This window comes from Somniosus microcephalus, chromosome 9 (assembly GCF_052327205.1).
Source record: "Somniosus microcephalus isolate GS21.2 chromosome 9, FLI_Smic_1.0, whole genome shotgun sequence".
NCBI lineage: Eukaryota > Metazoa > Chordata > Chondrichthyes > Squaliformes > Somniosidae > Somniosus > Somniosus microcephalus.
In genome coordinates, this window is record NC_140995.1 from 189,315,805 (window position 1) to 189,338,090 (window position 22,286).

Below are 22,286 nucleotides of genomic sequence, written 5' to 3' on the forward strand. Positions count from 1 at the left end.
AGTTGCCTAAGGTAGATTGGGAAACTACATTAAAAGGTATGACGGTAGAAAAGCAATGGCTAGCATTTAAAGAATTAATACATAATTTACAACAAATATACATTCCTTTAAGGCACAAAAACCCCACAGGAAAAGTGGTCCAACCGTGGCTAACAAGAGAAGTTAAAGATAGTATTAGATCAAAGGAAGAGGCCAAAATGTTGCCAAAATGAGTAGTAAGCCTGAGGATTAGGAAGATTTTAGAATTCAGCAAAGGAGAGCCAAGGGTTGGATTTTCCCAGCTCCGAGGAGGCGGGACTGCCGGGAAAATGGCAGAAACTGGAAGCGGGTACCAACCCCGCTCCGTGCCATCTTCCCGGGAGACAGGTCCCCGAGTCGCGCAGGGACCTGTCTCCTCGAGGCGGGAAGAGGATTAGAGCCAATTAACTGCCTGTTAACAGGTAGTTAACAGGCAGTTTTGAGGCTTTTCCCCCATTTTACGCCTGTAATTGTGGGCTTCCCGACGGCTGCGAACCTCGCCAGGGTCAGTGAGGCGAGCAGTGGGTCTGGTGGGGGGTAAGAGGGGTCGATATGTCAGCTGTAGAGGTGAGTGATGGGTGCAAGTGTGGACAGGTAAGTATGAGAGGCGAGTGTTAAGTTTTGGAAAAAGTTTCCTTAGCTTTGCTTCTTTCTGCACGCTTCAACCCTTGGGGATCCAGAGGTGCCTCATTTCAATGGCTGAGATGACAGAATGGCTGCTGCGTTCTCAGATTCAGCAGCCATCTGCGTTCTGCTGAGGAGAGAGGTCTTGGTAAGCCTTTGTGCAAGGGATCACTTTAGAACAGAGATTGTCAGTGTTTGACAGCTTCTCAAAGCTGTCAAACGCTGACAATTCATCTGTCAAAATTTTTTCGACAGATGAAGCATCATACGCTGCGTCATCTGTCACCGGCTTTCCCTTGATAGGCTGGTAAGTCCGGAGGGTGGGCTTAACGAGGCCAATCAAGGGAAAATAGCGTGGGTTCATCATATGTCGCTGGGGGCGGGACTACAACCTGGAAGGCAGCAGTCTCGCCCCCAACTCGTCTCGGCAGGCAAAATCCAGCCCCAAGAAATTGATAAGGAAAAAGAAAAAAGAATATGAGAGTATAGCAAGAGTAAGTATAGATATAGCAAGGGACATAAAAACAGATTGTAAATGTTTCTATGGACATGTAAATAGGAAGAGATTAGTGAAAGTAAATGTGAGCCCATTAAAGGCAGAGACAGGAGAAATTATAATGGGCAATAAGGAAATGGCAGAGGCATTAAACAAATACATTGGGCTAGATTTTACCAGCCCTGAGGAGGCAGGTCTGGAGGCGGGACTGCTGGGAAAATCAAAAAGAATGGGAGCGGGTCCCGAACCCGCTCCCAACCAATCTTCCTGGGAGTCGGGTCCCTGATTTGCGCAGGGACCTGACTCCTGGCGGTGGGAAGAGGATTACAGCCACTTAACTGCCTGTTAACAGGTAGTTAACAGGCGGTTAAGAGGCTTTTTCCCATTTTGAAACTTCTGCTGTGGGCTTCCCGACGTCGGTGTGCTGTGGGTCTGTTGTAATGTTTGTGTATAGATGACAGCTGCAGAAGTGGTGTGAAGGATACAATGGGACACTGGTGAGTATCAGAGGTAAGGAAATGTTGGGAGTGTCATTTTTAATGTGTTTAGATTTTTCTGTAGGTGACAAGCTTTGAAGTGTTTGTGTGGCCTCACCTCAGTGGGAGAAGTGACGGCTCGCTTCTGTACCCTCACCTGCAGCTGCCATCTGTTTTATCCTAAGGAGAGAGTCATTGGAGAGCCTGGGTGCAAGGTCTCACCTTTGTAAAGTGATTGTCCGTGTTTGACAGCACCTCAATGCTGTCAAACACTGTCAAATCATCTGTCAAAAATAAATGGTTCATGTCCCTTTAAGAAAACCGGCAGATGAAGCGTCATCAACTGACGTCATCGACACCGGCTTTCCCTTAATTGGCCCGCCCAATCAGGGGAAAATAGTGTCTGTACATCGGACGTCACTGGGGGGCAGGACTAGAACCCAGAAGGCAGCAGTCCTGCCCCCAGCTCATCTCGGCAGGTAAAATCCAGCCCTACGTATCTGTCTTCATGGTAGAAGACACAAAAAAATATTCCGGAAATAATGGGGAACCAAGGGTCTAGAGAGAATGACGAACTTAAAGAAATCAGTATAAGTAAAGACATAGTACTGGATAAATTAATGGGACTAAGTGGCGACAAATCCCCAGGACCCGACGACCTGCATCCTAGGGTTTTAAAAGAGGTCGCTGCAGAGATAGTGGATGCACTGGTATTAATCTTCCAGAATTCCATAGATTCTAGAACAGTCCCCAAGGATTGGAAGGTAGCAAAGGAGGAATAGAAAAAATGGGGAACTATAGGCCAGTTAGCCTGACATCAGTAGTAGGCAAAATGCTAGAATCTATTATTATTAGGGACGTGGTAACAGGGCGCTTTGAAAATCATAAATATGATTAGGTAGAGTCAACATGGTTTTATGAAAGGGAAATCGTGCTTGACAAATCTGTTTTTTGAAGATGTATCTAGTAGGATGGATAAGGGGGAACCAGTGGATGTAGTGTATTTGGATTTTCAAAAAGCATTCGATAAGGTGCCACACAAGAGTTTATAACACAAAATTAGGACTCATGGTATTAGGGGTAATATATTAGCATAGATTGAGGATTAGTTAATGGACAGAAAAGAGAGAGTAGGAATGAACGGGACTTTTTCAGGTTGGCAGGCTGTAACTAGTAGGGTACTGCAAGGATCAGTGCTTGGGCCTCAGCTATTTACAATTTGTATTAATGACTTAGATGAAGGGGCTGAGTGTAATGTATCCAAGTTTGCTAATGATACAAAGTTAGGTGGGAAAGTAAGTTGTGAGGAGGATGCAAAGAAGCTGCAGAGAGATATAGACAGGTTGACTGAGTGGGCAAGAACATGGCAAATGGAATACAATGTGGGGAAGTGTGAAGTTTTCCACTTCGGTAGGAAAAACAAAAAAGCAGAATATTTTTTGAATGGTGAGAGACTGGGAAATGTTTGCACTCAGAGGGACCTGGGTGTCCTTGTACATGAATCACAGAAAGTTAACATGCAGGTACAGCAAGCAATTAGAAAAGCAAATGTTATGTTAGCTTTTGTTACAAAGGGATTAGAGTAGAAGAGTAAAGAAGTCTTACTACAATTATACAGGGCATTGGTGAGGTCACACCTGGAGTACTGTGTACAGTTCTGGTCTTCTTACCTAAGGAAAGACATACTTGCCTTAGGGGGAGTACAGCGAAGGTTCACTAGACTGGTTCCTGGGATGAGGGCATTGCCCTATGAGGAGAGATTGAGTAGACTAGGCCTATATTCCTTTGAGTTTAGAAGAATGAGAGGTGATCTAATTGAAACATATAAAATTCTTAAGGGGCTTGACAGGGTTAATGCTGGGAAAATGTTTCCCCTGGCTGAGGAATCTAGAACATGGGGTCACAGTCACAGAATAAGGGGTCGGCCATTTAGGACTGAGATGAGGAGAAATTTCTTCACTCAAAGGGTTGTGAATCTTTGGAATTATCTACCCCAGACAGCTGTGGATGCTCAGTCATTGAGTATATTCAAGACAGAGGTCGATAAATTTTTGGTAACGAAGGGAATTAAGAGATATGGGGATAGTGCGGTCAGGTGGAGTTGAGGTAGATGATCTTGTTGAATGGTGGAGCAGGCCTGAAGGGCCAAATTGCCTACTCCAGCTCCTATTTATTATGTTCTTATGTTTTAGTTTTTGATAATTGTATTGAATTGATCCAAGAGAGTGGCGACCTTTTCTGGAGTGGACTAGCCTTAAATATTTTAGAATTAATATCCTATTTTCTATCAAGTTTTTCGAGATTCTCTTGAGATAAAGCACAAGTATATATGTACTATATTTGTACAGTAAGCGTGGATCACTTTTACATTAATAAAATATTTACAAAAATGCCCTAAACTGATGGTTCTAAGTTCCATTAATTTATTCAGCTTTACTCTTTTAACAATGATCTAAAATAAGTTGAATTAAAATATTGACAATAAACTAAGATGAGCCCACTTTTAACTCAATATAACATTCATCTATGGCATTAAACGTCTTCCACTAGTATGCACTTCCTGTCTGCGCCACTTGATTTCCTGTTGTCACATTTTTTGTGTCAATTTTTTCCAATTTAAAATCCTATATCCACATTTATAATCAGTTTTGCTTACGTAAACTTGTCACATTGATTGCACAATCGTGAGTGGCTCTGCAGCCGCTTTCAGAGCTGTCTGTGACAGCTCGACCATCATTTTTTTTTGTTAATCTTGTTGGTGGCAAGTATTAAAGGTGTCAACTCTTATTAATAAATGTTTAAATATAGTTGCTTTCAATATTTCCTTTCCATATATAAGTAATGTTTTAAATGTTTATATAATGTCACCACTTACTGCCTAGCTGCCAAGCCATTCTTAGACTGCAGCCCATGACACTACTCCCCAGTCCCAGCGCTCGGTGCTCTGCAGCTTTTTACAGCTTGCGCTCTTCAATGCTCTTGTAGTCTCCTCATTACCACTGTGCTGCTTCAGCCCATTCCTGGTATTTAATATTTTTAATATGCTGGCCTGTTCATGGCTGCAACAGGTCCTCATTCAGGCTGGTAGGCGCTTTGGTTGCTAATTCTTGGCTGGCACCATTGGTTCCCACACCCCATGCCTGCTGATTGGCCCGTAGAACTTGAATTATTATTTTTTTAAACATAGGCCTAGAAATTCGAACCTTTAGCTGCAGCCGTTATAGCCAGTTTTGAAGAAAAAATGGTAGCCGCCTCGCTTCTGCCCACTTCCAGGGCTGAACGTGGTGGCTGCCAAATTTCGGCAGCGCTGCTGTTGCCTGCGTTTGCCGTAAGTATTTAATTACCAGGAGTGCGACGTCAATCGGCGTGCAACGGCGAATTGACGCACAATAAGCGATTTTGGACGTCGCTGCTCCTTTTACCGCCCTCTCCAAAGCTTACCGTGCGTAGAACCAGGAGAAAGCGGCAGTGAGCTATAAACCGTACAGTAAACAGCTGCTGAGATAACTGGTAACTATGGAGAGCTCAGACTATGTAATTGGAGTGAAAACTGCTTCTAATGAGATACATCAAATCTTCACCCAACACCACCCCCCCACCGGTCAGTCAAACATTACGGTAAGTACTTTTAAAATAAACTATACTGCACTACAGTTGTAATAATCTCAGGAAAAAATCAAAGCTGCATTTACTTAAATTTTATACATTGGGTTTTCTAGTTTAGGATCTGATAAAATAATATGCAAAGTTTTGAAGTCTTTTTAAAAGGCCAAGAATTAAGGAAGGTTTAACACCATATTTTCACCAAGAGTTCTTCAAAAGTCTGTTGCTGATAAAAAAATTTAATTGAACTCTCTTCGCACGATTTATACCAGTAAATTCATGACCAAGAGGTTCATATTTCCCTTTTTTAATTTATTACAATTGATTTCTCATGCAACAGTTTAATGATATCTATGCCAGTATTTATGTGGTGTTTACAGTCACAGTTGCTCCAGATCTAAGCCTGTGCTTTAAGATCCACTCACCAGACAGTGAATCCCTATGTGATATGCAGGCTAGTGCACTGTCACTGCTAGCTGCAAGACAGTGCATCTACATCCCCCTCCCCCTCCAACACCAAGGTGGAGCTCAAACCTCCACACAGCAAATATCTGGGTGAAACATCTGTGGACCTATGGCAGCCAGTGATGGTGGGAGTACCAGGCAGTCTGGCACTCATTTGTGGACCACATACAAGGCCCAGACAAATGTTCAAGAAAGTAAGAGGGGGGATATGGACAAACAAATGCCTCCTAATGTGCCACAACGGACAACGCTCCAACCCTACAAGGGCCATCAGCGGACTCAATGGGCTCGATTTTGCCAATGGGGCGGGCTGTGGGCGTGTCAGGTGTTTTTCGAGTCCTGAACCCGACTCCAGTGTGATGTGGGAAAAAAGTGCCATTTTCCCCTAATTGGGCAATTGATTTTCAGCGTGTGGGAACCCCTGGTCCAATTAGTCTTTCCATCCTGAAAGTCGCCTCCGATGATGTCATCAATGCTGCTGGATTTAAGGCCTGCAAGCAGCCTTGCTTCTTCTAGAAACTGCAAACTTTATGCCCATTGCTGTGATCGCTTCATTCAGCAACTATGTCCAGCAGTAGGCCAAAGTGTGCTCCAAGGTTCGATGACGCCACCCTGCAAGCTCTGGTGGAGGGAGCAAGAGCAAATAAGGAGGTGCTCTTCCCTTCCTCAGGGAGGAAGAAGCCTCCCCAGCAGACTAAAGCTGTGTGGATGCAAGTGGCCCAGGAGGTCAACTCTATGTCTATGTGCCGCAGAACCTGGCTGCAGTGCAGGAAGAGGTTTCATGACCTTCTCCGCACAAGAAAAGTGAGTATGACTTTCCCATCACCCTCAATCTGATCCCCATCGCCTCTCCTCACCAGCACTCTGCTTTGCCAACCTCTTCCTCCACATCCCACTTGACACTTACATCCCTGCACCCTTACCCATTCCCTCTCTATGGTCACATTCACTTAACTATTCGATCATGCAGCCCTCACACTCTCTATCACTGTGATGCAATGACAACTTACAACACACAGCGAGGGCCCTTTGTCTCCTTCTAAGCATCTATGCTATGGAATCTCTACACTCACTCCTTCATTCTCACTCAAACTCCACTTGTGTCCCTCATTGCAGGAAAAGAGAGCCCACAATAAGAGGGAAAGAGCAAGGACAGGAGGAGGGCCACCCTTAGTATCCCAGCTCACCACCTCCGAGGAGGCGGCTCTGGAAATTGCCGGGATCGAGGAGGATTCCCAAGTGGGGGACAGACAGGCAGGCGCATCACAGCAAGCTGGTGGCAGAATAGTTTGGCATCTCTCTCATTGACATTGCATGAGTCACTGATAATAAATCTGATGCTCTAACCGATTGACTTATGATCATCTGCAATTTTCAATGTGCATGTAACCTTGACCTCACATCGCTAACTCTTTCCTTTACTCCCCCACAGGGCCATCGACAACCCCTATCCCCACTGTCCAGGAGGAAGAGCCTGAGCTTCCAGACTCCTCAGAGGAAGCTGCAACCTCTGAGGGCGCTGCGTCAGCAGAATTCAGCGCACACATCACCAGCGCAGACACTCACACCTCGGTGGGACCTTTGGGACATAGAGTAGAGTTGTCACCTGGTGTATCACAGCTCACAAGTGAGCATCAGCAGATGGGGGAGACAGGGACAGCAGTGGAGAGTCCTCGTCGGAGGGCGCAGGACGCTCCCAGCTCGGCTCCGCTGCATGTCGGCCCTGTGCTTCCGGGTCCATCCAGAAGGAGCGCGGTGCTGGAACTCCAGGAACAGGTGCAGGAGTCTCTGGCAGGTTTTGTCTCCAGGGTCGCTGCGAGTGTGGAGCGAATGGAGGAGTCCATCGCTAACATGAGCAGAGCCTTTGTGGAGGCGTTGGCGCATGAACGCATCACTACGGAAAGGATGGCAGCCTCCGTGGAAAGAATGGCTACCTCCATGGTAAGGCTGGCTACCATAGAGGAGAGGATGGCTACGGTAGAGGAGAGAATGGCTACGTCCATGGAGGAGCTTAGTCGTCAGGGTAAGGAAAACATGGTAATTGTTCAGAACAGACTGACATCTCTTGAGGAGCGATGGTCAGATATTGAGCAAACAAACCAGACCTTCATGCAAGTCCTCGGGAGTAGGACTTCCAGTACAGAAACGGGTCCTCATGGCCCCCCTGAAGTGCAGCAAGGTGCTGTCAAGCCACTTGCTAGCTCTGAAGTGGAGCTGACCCATGAAAGGGATGTTGGTGGCAGACAACAAGTGGGGGCTCCTCTCCAAGCACTCACACGACCATGCCACTGCAAAGCCCTCGGTCAGAGCCCCACCAGAGTCCCCACCCAACTGAGATCGGCGTCTCAACCCCTGCATAGCCACAGGAGCAGCAGATTGTTGCCGAGCCCTCACAGGTTCGCAACCCCAGAGGACGCCTGCCAAAGGTGTTGAGACAGGAGAAGCAAGAAAGTGAGCAAGGGGCCTCCACATCTGCTGAAGCCGCAGGGGAAGCACCACGTAGGAGCACAAGTAAGAGGAAGATACTGCACAAGTAGTCACAAGGGTAGTCACTTGGGTGTAATGTTATGTTTCATTTTGAAAAGCCATCAGTTGGTTATTGTCATTAAAAATTCTGATGGCAAACTGTGAAGTTGTGGCCTGTGTCATTTCGCTAATGGGACTTCCGCATTGAGGGCTTAGGGCAACTTTCAATTGTCAGTATGGAGGTCAGAGTGATAGGAATCCGCAGGTTCTTGTCCATTGTCGATGCTCTGGTAAGAAGGTTGCGAGGCAAAAGTGTTTGATTGTGCAGGCTAAGCAAAGCAAATCTGGCCTATATGAGTGCGTGCCTTGCATCCCGGGCAGCAATGTGCTCGCATGCTGCTGCCGCTGGTTGATGCGCCTCTGCAAGCTGTTCGTTGTCGCTCTCCTCCTCCTCCTCCTCCTCCTCATCTGAGGAGGCTATGAGATGAGCCACTTGTTCCTCAGGCATCTGCAAGCCACGATGCTGTGCCATGTTGTGAAGTGCATAGCAAACCATGACCATTCTGGAGACCCTGGCTGCTGAGTACTGCAGGGCTCCACCTGATCTATCAAGGCATCTGAAGCGCATCTTCAGCAAGCTGATGGTTTGCTTGATTATTGATCTGGTGGAAATGTAGCTGGAGTTGTAGCGTTCCTCAGCTTCGGTGGATGGGCTCCTCAACAGTGTCATTAGCCACGTCTTCAGGGGATAGCTCTTGCCTCCAAGTAGCCATTCGAAAAGTTGGTCTAGCGGACTGAAGAGCGGAGGCCCACTAGACTGGTGCAGGATGAAGGAGTCATGGCAACTGCCAGGGTACTTGGCACAAACATGCAAAATTTCCTTCTTGTGGTCACACACCAGCTGTACGTTGAGGGAGTGGAAGCCCTTGCGGTTGACAAAAATATCTGGATTGTGACGGGGTGCCTTAAGGGCCACATGTGTGCAGTCAACGACGCCCTGCACCCTTGGAAAGCCTGCCAGATTGTCGAACCCAACCGCACGCGCAGTTACATTGGCTTGATCCTTGGAGAAATTGATGTAATTGTGCGCGATGGCAAAGAAGGTATCGGTTACCTGCGTGATGCAAGTGTGTGCGGCCGCCTGGGAGACGCCGCTGATGTCTGCTGCTGATCCCTGGAATGAGCCTGAAGCAAAAAAGTTCAGTGCGGTGGTGACTTTGACGACCACTAGTAAGGGGTGTCCACCTGCTCCTCTGGGCTCCAGGTCTTGCTGCAGCATTGCGCAGATGTCACCCACTACCTCTCGCCAAAGTTGGAGCCTCCTTTGGCACTGCTGCTCAGTCATGTTGAGGTAGCTGATCCTCTGTCTTTAGACCCTGTTTTGGGGGTATCTCCTGCGCCGACGTGCTTCCATGTGCTGGCGCCTTCTGGCCTGTGCAGCTTCAGGTGAGTGAGCAGCAGCTTGGAGCTCCTGCTGTTGCTCCTGCAGTTGGTGGTGCTGTTGTTCAGGGTTCTGCTGCTGCCGCGGCTGATCTTCGTCCAAATCTGATGTCCAGGAGGAAAGGAAATAAATAGTTCCCATGCTTCTGGTATATACCTCAGTTGAGGAAGCGCTTAGTCAAGGTGGGGAGAGGAGTTTCCCAGGAGGTCACACTGGAGATGGGTGTCAGGCTCCAAACTTCCACAACAATGAGTATGCCTGCTAAAAGTTCCCCCAGACCTGAGACAACAAAGTTCTGCCACCTGCAAATGATGATTGGTGAAAACTCCTTTTTAATGGTGGAGCTGCAGCTGTTAGTAAGCAATCCACTTGTGATGCTGCCAGGATTCACTGGCGTGTTTCAGAGGAGGCGTGCAGCACGTGGGAAAAGTGGGAACATCAGAAAGGCCTCTCAAAATGGGATTATAGAGGCAATTAAGTGGTTGTTAAGGGCCTTAAGGGCCTATCCCGCCTCTTGGAGGCGGGATGGAAACGGGGTCAGAAAACTCGCATGTGGGAAAATTGTTCGGAGGCGGGATCGGGCCCGCATGCCATTTTTTTTGCGATTTTACCACCTTACACGCCTCCAATCCCACCTCCTTGGGCCTGGCAAAATCGAGCCTGATATCTCCTAACCCAGCAAAACCCAGGAACTGTCACCAGATTATCCCAAACAGCATGTGTGACTGCCCAAGAATGCCGCACCGATCCTTTAAATGCGACCTTTAGCCTCCTGCTGATGCTACTGTCGTAAAGAGCACGTCACATAGGAGATTCTGCGCTCCACTCATTTAAATCAGCAGGCAGCACCAAAATACCGGTGCAGCCTGCGCTCTTTTTACGGGCGGCCGTTAACCTTGGCACCGCTCGTTTTCGGGCTTAATCGAATTTCTAGGCCATAGGGTTTCATTTTTATACCTCAACCCATTTTCCATTTCCTAAAATGGCTTTAAATTAATTACTCAAAATTGCTTTGTTCAATTCAGAACCGCCAGCCCTTGCTTCAGTCACCCAAAACTATCGCCCTTGGGTGACATCCCTGCCCCCCAACAAGAATGCCAGAAGCAAAAGAGGGCACAATGAAGCAGAAAAGAGGGGAAATAAGAGAGAAGCAGAAGAAATAGGAGTGAGATAGAGATTTAGAGAATGAGTGACCAAAATAAAAGCAAGCGAGAAAGAAAACGAGAGCCTGAAATACAAAGGTAACAGAGCACTCCTGTTCTCCACTGTTTAGGAGGTGTTGTCATCACATTCTTTAGGAATCATAGAATGGTTACAGCATGGAAGAAGGCCATTCGGCCCGTCGAGCCCGTGCCGGAGGATAAGGAGATAAACTTTTCAACACTACTGGTTTCAGCTCCCCCTGTGCAACACCATGGTAGATCGAATAATAGTACTAAAATGTTACATTGGATTTTAATTTCACATGTATATTAACAAAGATTGTGATGAATAAAACTAAATACACAAAAGCAGGATTCTGTAATACCTGAAAAAGGATTACAGCTTAACTTGGAAGAGTCAGAAATCGCACTGATCAAACTCACCTGAAAGAAGAAATTTTCAAGGTAAAGCTTATAAGTTTGATCATTGGTGTGAAGCCTGTACCAGCAGCCAATAGGATGAGTTCAGATATTCCTTTAAGTTGTGAGCATTTGAAGTTTCCTTGTGGGTTACTCACGGATACACAGTCTCCTTTGGATAAAATAAAACAACAAATTAATGTCTTAAGGAAAAAAGAAATACCTGAGCAAAATACTGCTAGTTATTTCCAAACTAACAAATCCCTTACTTTTAATGTCAAACTATTAAAAAAATAATCGTGATTAATCTCTCTATTAAAAACTTAGTCTCAGTTAATCTTGATTTAATCGCATATTTAATTGCTATAATTACTGCATCCACTTCATTCAAGTTTGCATCATTACTGATGCTATTATTATTACACAGATTATGTTTATTATGAGTACTTCTGTGATACTGGAACTCAGTTTAACAATAGATGTAAGTAACCGTCTTTGTATCCACTGAACCGTCAGACAATTTTTAAAAACTAAATTTCCCCATTCACATTTCTCTTTTAGTGCTTTGCTCCATAATGCTTCAGTTAACCTTTATATATTTTTTTCTTTCGATTGCTTTCTCTTGAATATTGGGCCACATTAACTATGATTCATTTTTTTATTTGCCCTATTTTCTATTTGGCTCTCTTCCTTAAAGGATGACTCAATGCCCTGCTGTACCACATCCAGCCTCTTTGCCCCACCAAACCCAACCTGGCGTCTTTCTGTCTGACAACAACAACTAGCATTTATATAGCGCTTTTAATGTAGTAAAAGGTCCCAAGGCGCTTCACAGGGGTGTTATCAAATAAAATTTGACACTGAGCCACATAAGGAAATATTAGGACAGATGACCAAAAGATTGGTCAAAGAGGTAGGTTTTAAGGAGCGTCTTAAAGAAGAGTGAGAGGTAAAGAAGTGGCTAGGTTTGAGGGAATTTCAGAGCTTAGGGCCTAGGCAGCTGAAGGCATAGCCGCCTATAGTGGAGCGATGAAAATCGGGGGTGAGCAAGAGGCCAGACTGGAGGAGCGCAGAGATTTCGGACGTTTGTAGGGCTGGAGGAGATAATATAGATAAGGAGGGGTGAGGCCATGAAAACAAGGATGAGAATTTTAAAATCAAGACGTTGCCGGACCGGGAGTCAAAGTAGGTCAGCAAACACAAGATTGATTGGTGACCGGAACTTGGTGCGAGTTAGGACACAGGCAGCAGATTTTTGGATGAACTCAAGTTTACAGAGGGTGCAAGGTGGGAGGTCGGCCAGGAGAGCATTGGAACAATTGTGTCTAGAGTGACCACCCAACCCGGAATGACACCCCCCCCCCCCCAGTCACCCAACATCAAGTGGCAAGCACTATTACTCCCTGGCCGACAGCCTCTTTAATTTTTTTTCTTATCACCTGTTCCTACACTTCCTGCCATTAGGGGATGCATGGCTGGGAAGCAATAACGACAAACTGAAATAATTTTATAATTTTAATTTGAAAACATGAGGGGAAGGTTAGGCGATGTTTGAAAACAAAGTTTTGAACATTGTGGCCTAGAAATTCGGTTTGGGGCGCCAAGCTCGCCGGGGCGCCGGAATTACCCCTCCGGACGGAGCCGCTTGCGCCACCGCGATATTCAGTTTCAGCGCCCCAAACGGAAGCAGGGCGCTGCTTGAGGCGCCCCGCGTCCCTCTTGGGGCGCTGAAACTGAATATCGCAGTGCAACGTGCCGGGCTCTTGGGACACAGCCGGCACTGCCCGGGGGGGTGGCTTAGGAGGCCGGGGACGGCGGCGCGAGGAGGTGCTGGCAGGCGGCCAGCAAAAAAAATGGCCGCCCCACACCTCCCCTTTAATTAGCGCCACTACCGCCGCAGATCGGCCCCCCTGAACCGGTCGCAAATTGCGACCGATGTTACAGCAGAGGGCATGACCCAATATCGCGATCGGGGCGGTAGCAGGGCATTGCGCACACCGATGACGTCAATCGGTGGCAGTGCAGCGCTACAGGCTAATGCCGTCATTAGTGCCCCGCTAAATTTCGCGGGGGGCGTGGCCAGTAGCGCTAAAGCCACTAAGTGCCCTCTTTGGGCGCTAACTGGTGGCGCAGCCCACGGAATTTCTAGGCCTGTGATTCCTATTTTTGAAACCTGGTATGATTTCCATAACTTCTGCTATTAATGTGTTAAAAAATGAATAGCCAAAAAATTAACTTGTTAATGGCAGACATTAACAGCAATTAATTGACAGCTCCATTTTAAAGCTCAACAAAGATTTCATATTTGCTCTTAAAGTGTACTTATAATACTGTATTACTTTAAATGGTATGAAATTAATAATTTATGCAGATGAAGAAGTGATAAAACAGATTTGCAGCCAAGAGTTATATTGCATAGACAGAAAACAGTATGGCCTAGAAATTGGGTTGAGGCGCCAAACTGGCACCAAGTTCGTCTGGGCGCTGGTTTTTGCGCAGCGTTCGAAGCTGTAGCGATCGTCAGAAATTCAGTTGAAGTGCCCCTAGAGGGAGACGGGGTGAGGCTCAAGGCGCTCCGCGTCCCTCTTAGGGCGCTGAAACTGAATATCGCAGCGCAACGTGCCGCAGCGCCACACGCTGCGGTACTGCAGGCCTTCCTCCCGCTGTTAAGGGGGAGGGGCCTACAACAGCGCGAACCCCGATCGCGAGTGCCGGCAAAAGAGCCCGGCACCAAGGAGAAGTGCTGGGCTCTCGGGAAACAGCCGGCAATGCCGCGGGGGGGGGGGGGGGGGGGCGCGGTGGGGGGCCAGGGACGGAGGTGCTGGCAGGCGGCCGCCGAAAAAGCGGCCGCCCCGCACCTCCACCTTAACTTGCGCCTCTGCCGGCGCAGCAAGGCCCCGTGAACCGGGCGCGGGTAGCGAACGGCGCTACAGCGGCGTTCGCTACCAAATATCGGGGCGCTGCACACACCGATGATGTCATCGGTGGCGGCGCATCGCAAATGGCTAACGCCACCATTAGCGCCCCTGCTGAATATCGCGGGAGGCGCAGCCAGTGGCGCTACAGCCACTGACTGCCTCTTTAGGCGCTAACAGGTGGCGCTACTCACCCAATTTTTCCCCCTATGTTTTTACATAATATACTAAAGGTATAAAAGCAGGCTCCCATATTATTCTAGTCTAATTTTTCTTGCAATTTATCTTGAATGTAAAGAACAGGATATTAAGTAAAATTAACAAACAAAATGTCCTTGTGAATCAGAATTAACGTTTCAGGTCGAAACCTGTCTGGAAGGGTGACCCCAAGCTTCCGGTCGCCTGTCATTTTAATTCACCGCCCCATTCCCACTCAGACCTCACCGCCCTCCGGCTCTTGCATTGTTCCATGGAAGCTCAGCGTAAGATCGAGGAACAGCACCTCATCTTCCGTTTAGGCACTTTACAGCCTTCCGGACTCAATATCGAGTTCAACAATTTCAGATCATAACCTCGGCCCCTATCATATTTATATATTTTTTATCCACACTTTTGGTTTGTGCCTTTTCCTTTTTTTTCTCTCCCACATGGCAGCTGTCTTTCATTCTGCCAGCGCATTTTACACTTCATCTAGAGCCATCCTTTGTTTCTTAATCTGTCCTATTACCATCTAGTCTCACCTTGAATATCTCTTAATGTCTCTTTACTTCTTACAAACCTTTCCTTTTGTTCTTTCATCCCCTCCCCCATTTCCCAGCCCCCAACTTGCTTTTTCATCTAAATCATTTCCTGCTTTTTTCTCAGTTCTGAAGAAGGGTCTTCGACCTGAAACGTTAACTCTGTTTCTCTCGCCATGGATGTTGCCTGGCCTGCTGAGTTTTTCCAGCTTTTTCTGTTGTTATTTCAGATTTCCAGCAGCTGCAGTATTTTGCTATCGTGTCCTTGTGAATCTGTTCGTTTCACTCCATTACACAGCATGGATCACTTTTCACATCAGTATTGTATTAATACTACAGGTCACCTTACCCTACAGTCACCATACTGTTGTAACATAGAAACATAGGAAAGTACAGGACCGAAAAGAGATAGCGCTACATCTGGCCCATCTCATAAACTAATATTTTTCAATCACACAGTCCCTCAAAAAGCCATCCAATTCTCCATTAAGTGCAACATCCCCACCGACACCTGGGAATCCCTGGCCCAAGACCGCACAAAGTGGAGGAGAAGCATCCAGGAAGGCGCCGAACACCTCGAGTCTCTTCGCCAGGAGCAAGCGGAAGCCAAGCGCACGTCAACCCAAGCACCCCTTCCACCCGCCTCTTCAACCACCGTCTGCCCCACCTGTGACAAAGACTGTAGGTCCCGCATTGGACTCATCAGTCACCTGAGAACTCAGTGCGGAAGCAAGTCATCCTCGGTTCCGAGGGACTGCCTAAGAGAGATAAATTTTTCCACACTATACTGCCTTCACTGCCAGTCCATTCCACACATTTGCCATCCTTTGTGTAAAGTAGTTATCCCGAAATTCCACAAGGCGTGATTCGAGCTCTTATGCCAGGATTGCACCTTTAGTGATCTGCTGCACAAAACCTCACCAGAGAATGCAGTGTTGGGGGGGCGGCATCTAATTAGCATGGGGCCCCCAGAGGCACATCTTGAGCACCTGTCTTCCCCAAGCTACCAAACATTCTGGCCCCCAGAAACATTCCAGAGCTACCACTCTATAATTTGAGGCTAAGAAACCAGCAGAAGCAGTGGGCCTGCTGGGGGGCTACAGGTGAGTGGAAAGTGAGCCAGAAGTGAACTCTGGGCCATGTTGTGAGTGACACTGCTCTATACAACAAAGTTTCAAAACCTTAGCGGTATCATTATATTCTAATTGTTCACTATGTTTCCCATTATTCAGAGTTTCAAGAAAGCCTACCACATAAAGAAAATGAACTTTAACAAAATAGCAGTGCGTGTCAGTACGTTGGCTTTTCACTTCTGGCAGCTGGTTTTGATTAAGGATTGTGTCTGCTCTCATGCATTTTTGATGGGTCTGAATTAAATTGATTTCAGTCTTTTTTACTTATTATCTTTGGTGATTTTTTTGTTCTCATCAAAGTGAGGGATGTTACTGCTAGGAATAGAACTTATCCAATTTTGCCACTTAATGGCACTATTGATCCAGTCAGACACAGCACAATGTTCTCTCTACTGTGCCTTAATCTCAGCAAAACTACTCAGACATTGACCATTGCATCTTTTAAGGAAAAATTTAATAAATATTTGAAGCAGAGAATGATGCAAGGCTTTGGGGAGAGAGCAGGGCAGCAGGATTAGTTTTGGATTGCTCTAGCAAAGAGCCAACACAGACACAATGGGCCAACGGCCTCCTTCTTGGCTCTTACCTAATCCATGGATCCATTCGTAGTTATGGCCAAATGTAACTGTTAATTAGCTAAATTTTGGAGGCTGCAAACAAATAACTTCTTTTTGTTACTGCGTGCCTGCAATACAATGGCCTAGAAATTCAGTTGTTAGCACCAGCCGCTAGTGCCTTAGGAGGAGGAGAAGTGGGGCGCTAAGCGGCTAGCGCCCGGGCGCGGTGCGATCTGCGCCTCGTGAACTTCACTCAAGATTTAGCGGCGGTGCTAAACCGCAGCGCCCGCTCGACTGCGTGCGCAGATCATGACGTCATTTCATGGTGCAATGCCCTGGGTGCGCCCCGAACCGGAACTTCAGTGGCGCCGCCCTTCTTTGCGCCTGGTAGAGGGGAACGGTTCCCAGTCACTGCGGGGCGCAGGGGGCGCTATTTAAAGGGGACTCCTCCTGCATTATAAGTGGCAGCCATTTTGTGCCAATCCTTCTGTGTGAGAGACGGATATTTGGAGAGAGACAAAGGCAGAGAGCTTTCTGCTTTGACTCAGCACTTGAACAAGTACTTCTGGCTTCAGGCCAGAGCTTTGCACTTGGATTTCACTTTCAGTGCCATAGCCTTGAGTCGCCACATATAATGGGGGCTGCAATGGGTGGAAACGTTGGCTTTCTGCATTGCTTTCAAAGGGATCCGAGACGCCGTGAGTGTGTGCCAGTCATGGCCAGACGGAGAAGGGCCAACAGGTGTCAGCACAGGAGGCCTTACCCACCCAGGGTATACCGCCAGCAGTTCTCATATCTGAACATGTCTGAGAAGCAGTGTGTTCGGAGGCTGCGATTCAGAAGGGAGGTGGTCACTGAGATCTGCCACCTGCTTCGCAGAGATCTGCAGCCACAGCTGAGGAGCAGGACGTCACTGTCGGTGGCAGTGAAGGTGACTCTCAACTTCCATGCCACCGGCTCCTTCCAATCCGCTACTGGGGACATTGCCAACATCTCCCAGTTCGCGGTACATTGCTGCATCCGCCAGGTGAACAATGCCCTTTTCAGAAGGAAACGTCAGTACATCTCCTTCCCCATGACCCTGGACAAGCAGCAAGAGCGTGCAATGGGATTTGGAAGAATAGTGGGCTTCCCCATGGTCCAGGGCGTAGAACTGATGAACCAGCAATGGTCAGGCCTTGCTTCAGGGCTGCAGTGTGAAGGGCATGGCAGCCAAACAAGTTGACCCTCCCCCTTTAAGAGCTGACCGATGCAACTGAATATCGGCGAAGGTGGTGCTAAGTTGCGCCGGGTGCTAAATTTAGTGAACACCCGGCTGTAGCGCCCCAAACGTGGCTATACTGAATTTCTAGGCCAATATTTATGTTGTCCGGACGCAGTGAAATACTAATTATGAAAAACTGTGACTTCAAAAAAGGTGGTTACTGCCAAAACAGTAAAGACTTCTACTCACCCCAGGTGTATCCATAACCGTGAAAGGGACTCCAAATTTGGGTAGATTTTTCTTCCTCTATTTATTTTTTGATACATACATGTGAACTTAATGTCTGACTGCTCCATAGACATCACCATGAGGGTAAACCAACATTTTCTCCAGCTAAACACTGATAAGACCACTGCCATCCTGTTCCTCATCCCCCTGCCCCCATCAGAAACTACACCTCATTACATGACTAATGTCTGGAGGTTTGTAGACAACTTCTGCCAGGGTTGTGCATCCTTCGTTCTAACCCTAATGTTTCCACTGCCTGATCACTCTTACTAAAATCCTTTCTTTATACGGCTGTAATTGTGCCTTTTATCAATATTGTTAATCCTCTTCCTTTCTAAAGACCGTGTAGCCTGGAATATTTAGCTCCAAGTCATGGCCAACTTGTAGCCAGGGCTCTGTAATGGTTACTACATCACACTCGACAAGCTGAATTTGTGCTTCCAACTCATTTGTTTTATTTCTTATGTTATGTCCCTGATGGTGCATTTCTCACTTTTCGCTGCTGATGCTCTGTACATTGCTATACAGGCAATTTAATATGTTTTTAATTTTCAACATTCCTGCTTTATTTTTAACGGGTATTTTATTATTACTTCCTATAATCTTTTCTGTTCCAGGTGTATTTATGTTATTTTTGATCACTTTTTATATTCTGACCTTTGTTTTTATCCGTTTTTTTCCTATTGTTAGCTTAGGTCATCTACATGCTGCCCCTCGGCGACATCAGCCGAAAACACGACATCAGGTTCCACATGTACGATGACGACACCCAGCTCTACCTCTCCAATTAAACATTGGGAAGACTGAAGCCATTGGGGTCGATTTTCCTGGAGCCGTGAGGCGGGGTTTCAGGTGTGTGGGGGGCAAAAAAAAAAATCTCGCAAAAATAGGGGGTCGCGACCACCCCCCCCCCCCCGCCCGATTCCCCGCCCCGTCCGACTTTCACCCCGGCGTTTCAATCCGACCCGAATCAGTCCCACCCGCAGCTGGCAGGACTGGTCGTCGGGAGCCTAATCACCAATAATTGGCATCTATAATGCCATTTTAAGGGGCCCTTGCTATTTTCAGCCTTTCCCCACGTAAAACACGCCTGGTGGGAACCCCGCTGATGAAACCTGGCGTGAACAATATCGGCTTGCTTACTTTCAGCTGCAGGTCAATCAGGAAAGAAGAGATTTAATCAGACAGCATTTGTAGGTTGCAGGACCTTGTTGTTTCAGGCTTGGGGCAACTTGTTCAAGGCTTAGGCACAGCTGTGGAAGGTTGGAGCCTCACACACTTCTCCAGTGTGAGCTCCTGGGAAGCCCCTCTCGCCACCCTCACTCAGCGCTTCCTCAACTGAGGCACCTACCAGAAGCATGGGAGGCCTTTTTTTCCTTCCCCTCTTGGCATTAAAGGACCTCCAGCCCCATTCGCGAAATGACACACGCCACAACTGCAGAAGTTGCCATCAGAAATTGTATTCACAATAACCAACTGATGGCATTTTAAAAATAAGCACATTTCACCCAATGACTACCCTTGTGATTAGTGGTGCTTTATTTTTCTCTTACGCGTGCTCCTACGTAGTGGTTCCCCTGTGGCTTCAGCAGATGTGGAGGCCCCTTGCTCACTTTCCTGCTGTCCTGTCTCGACACCTTTGGCGGGCGTCCTCTGGGGTGGCGAGCCTGTGCATGGAGATCCATCACCTCTTGTGGATGGACCCAGGGGCAGAGGGTCGGCATGCAGCTGAGCTGAGCTGGCAGAGTCCTGCGCCCTCCGACGAGGACTCTCCACTGCTGTCCCTGTCTCCACCATCTGCTGATGCTCACTTGTGAGCTGTGATACACCAGGTGACAACACTACTCTATCTCGCGAAGGTCCCACCGAGGTGTGAGTGTCTGCGCTGGTGCTGGGTGCGCTGAATTCTGCTGACGCTGCGCTCTCAGAGGTTGGAGCTTCCTCTGAGGCGTCTGGCTGCTCAGCCTCTTCCTCCTCCGCAGTGGGGACGGGGGCTTCGGATGGTCTTGTGGGGGGGTAAAGGAAAGAGTTAGAGATGTGATGCCAAGGTTATATGCACATTGGATTTTGCAGATGCTCATAAGTCCAAATGATGTAGCTTCAGAATCATAACAGCGACTCATGCTATGTCAATGAGAGAGATGGAAAACTATTCTGTCACCAGCTTGCGGGCCTGCCCGTCTCTCCTTCCGCAGCCACATCAGCCCTGACAATTTCCAGCACTCCTTCCTCCCAGGGGGTCCGGTGGGCTACTGAGGGTGGGCCTCCTCCAGTCCTGGCTCGCTCTCTGTTGTTGTGAGCTCTCTTTTCCTGCAATGAGGGAGACAAGTGGAATTTGAGTGAGAATGAAGGAGTGAGTGTAGAGATTGCATAGCATAGATACTTAGAGGGAGACAAAGATGGTGTGAGGCTGCAAGACCAAGGGTCCTCCCTGTGTGTTGTCAGTTGTACTCAAAGCATCAGAGTGAGAGGGAGTGTGAGGGCTGCATGGTGGAATAGTTATGTGAACGTGAGCATAGAAAGAGAGGAAATGGGTATGGGTGCATGGATGTGACTGTGAAGTGGGATGTGGAGGAAGAGTGCTAAAGCTGAGTGCTGGTGGGGAAAGGCAATGGGGATCAGTTTGAGGGTGATGGAAACTTCATACTTACTTTTCCTGTACGGTGAAGGTCATGCAATCGCTTCCGACACTGTATCCAGGTTCTTCTGGTGACTCCCAGCGAGTTGACATCTGCTGCCACCTGCATCCATGCAGCCTTGGTCTCAGTGGGAGGCCTCTTCCTCCCTGACCTAGGGAAGAGGACCTCCCTGTGGGCCCTAACCCCATCCATTAATATCTGTAGTGACGACTCATCGAATTTGACAGCAGCTCGGGGTCTGGCACTGGCCACATCTGCTGCAGGCTCCTCTGCCATACTGAACGGCTCGTTGGGAAGCCTGCAGAGGTTGCAATACTTGCTATAGACTTTAAAAGCACCACGAATGATGACATTATACTGTGGGGCTTTCTGACTGGAAATAGTCAATTAGCAAGGGTGCCCACACGCTGGAAATGAATTGGCCAATTGAGGGAAAATTGCATCAATCTGGCAGACCCATTTAGATTCGTGTGGGAACCCCGACATTCGGGGAACCTGACAATTCCCCGCACCTGCGGGAAAATCGACCCCATTGTCTTCGGTCCTCGCTACAAACTCCATTCCCTAGCCATCAACGTCATCCCTCTCCCTGGGCACTGTCTGAAACTCAACCAGACCATTTGCAACTTTAGAGTCCTATTTGACCCTCAGCTGAGCTTCCAACCCTATAGCCTCTCCATCAGCAAGACCGCCTACTTCCACCTCCGTAACATCACCCATCTCTGTCCCTGCCTCAGCTCATCTGTTGCCGAAACCCTCCTCTATGCGTTTGTTACATTTAGACTCGTCTATTCTAATGCTCTCCTCCTACCTTGCACCCTCTGTAAACTTGAGTGCATTTTAAACTCTGCTGTCCATATCCTAACTCGTACCAAGTCCGATTCACCCATCACCCTTGTGCTCACTGACCTACACTGACTCCTGGTCTGGCAATGTCTTGATTTTAAAATTCTAATATTTGTTTTCAAATCCCTCGGTGGCCTCGCCCCCTCCCCCCCCATCTCTGTAACCTCCTCCAGTCCTACAACCTTCAGAGATCTCTGCGCTCCTCCAATTCTGGCTGCTTGCGCATCCCTGATTTTCATCACTCCACCATTGGATGCCGTGCCTTATGTGGTTTGGTGTCAAATTTGTTTGATTACGCTCCTCTGAAATGCCTTGGGACATTTTACTATGTTAAAGGTGATTTATGAATGCAAGGTTTTGTTGTCGATACCATCATTTCCACCTGGACCCTCCCCCACTTTTACTGGTTTAAAGTTCTTTCAACAGTCCTATTTATTTTGTCTGTTAGGACCTTGGTTCCAGCCCGATTTAGGAGCAGCCCATAAATGCCCGTGTCCCATGAAATGGAACTCCTCCTTCCCATGCCACTCTTTCAGCCACACAGTTACCTTGTTCATCCGTTTATCCCTATACCAATTAGCATGTGGCTCGGGTCGTCATCCAGCAATTACCACCCTCGAGGTCCTGATTCTTAATTTAGTTCCTCGCTCCTGAAACTCCTTTAGCAGGACCTCTTCCCTGTTCTGCATCAAGTTACAGCACAGAAACCGATCATTCAGCCCAACTGGTCTATGTTGTCGTTTATGCTCCACACGAGCCTCCTACCACCCTACTTCATCTAACCCCATCAGCCTATCCTACTATTCCATTCTCCCT

General features: G+C 47.6%; 1 protein-coding gene across 3 annotated transcripts in view; it reads right to left on the bottom strand.

Annotated features, from left to right (window-relative positions):
• Nucleotides 1-22,286, bottom strand: part of cyb5r4 (cytochrome b5 reductase 4) — a 221,197-nt gene that overhangs the window by 36,819 nt on the left and 162,092 nt on the right. For all 3 annotated transcript variants that reach the window (XM_085997707.1, XM_085997706.1, XM_085997708.1), the window contains one exon: nt 11,176-11,323. In XM_085997707.1, the coding sequence (XP_085853833.1) occupies nt 11,176-11,323 (148 nt within the window). The remainder of the gene's footprint in view (nt 1-11,175; nt 11,324-22,286) is intronic.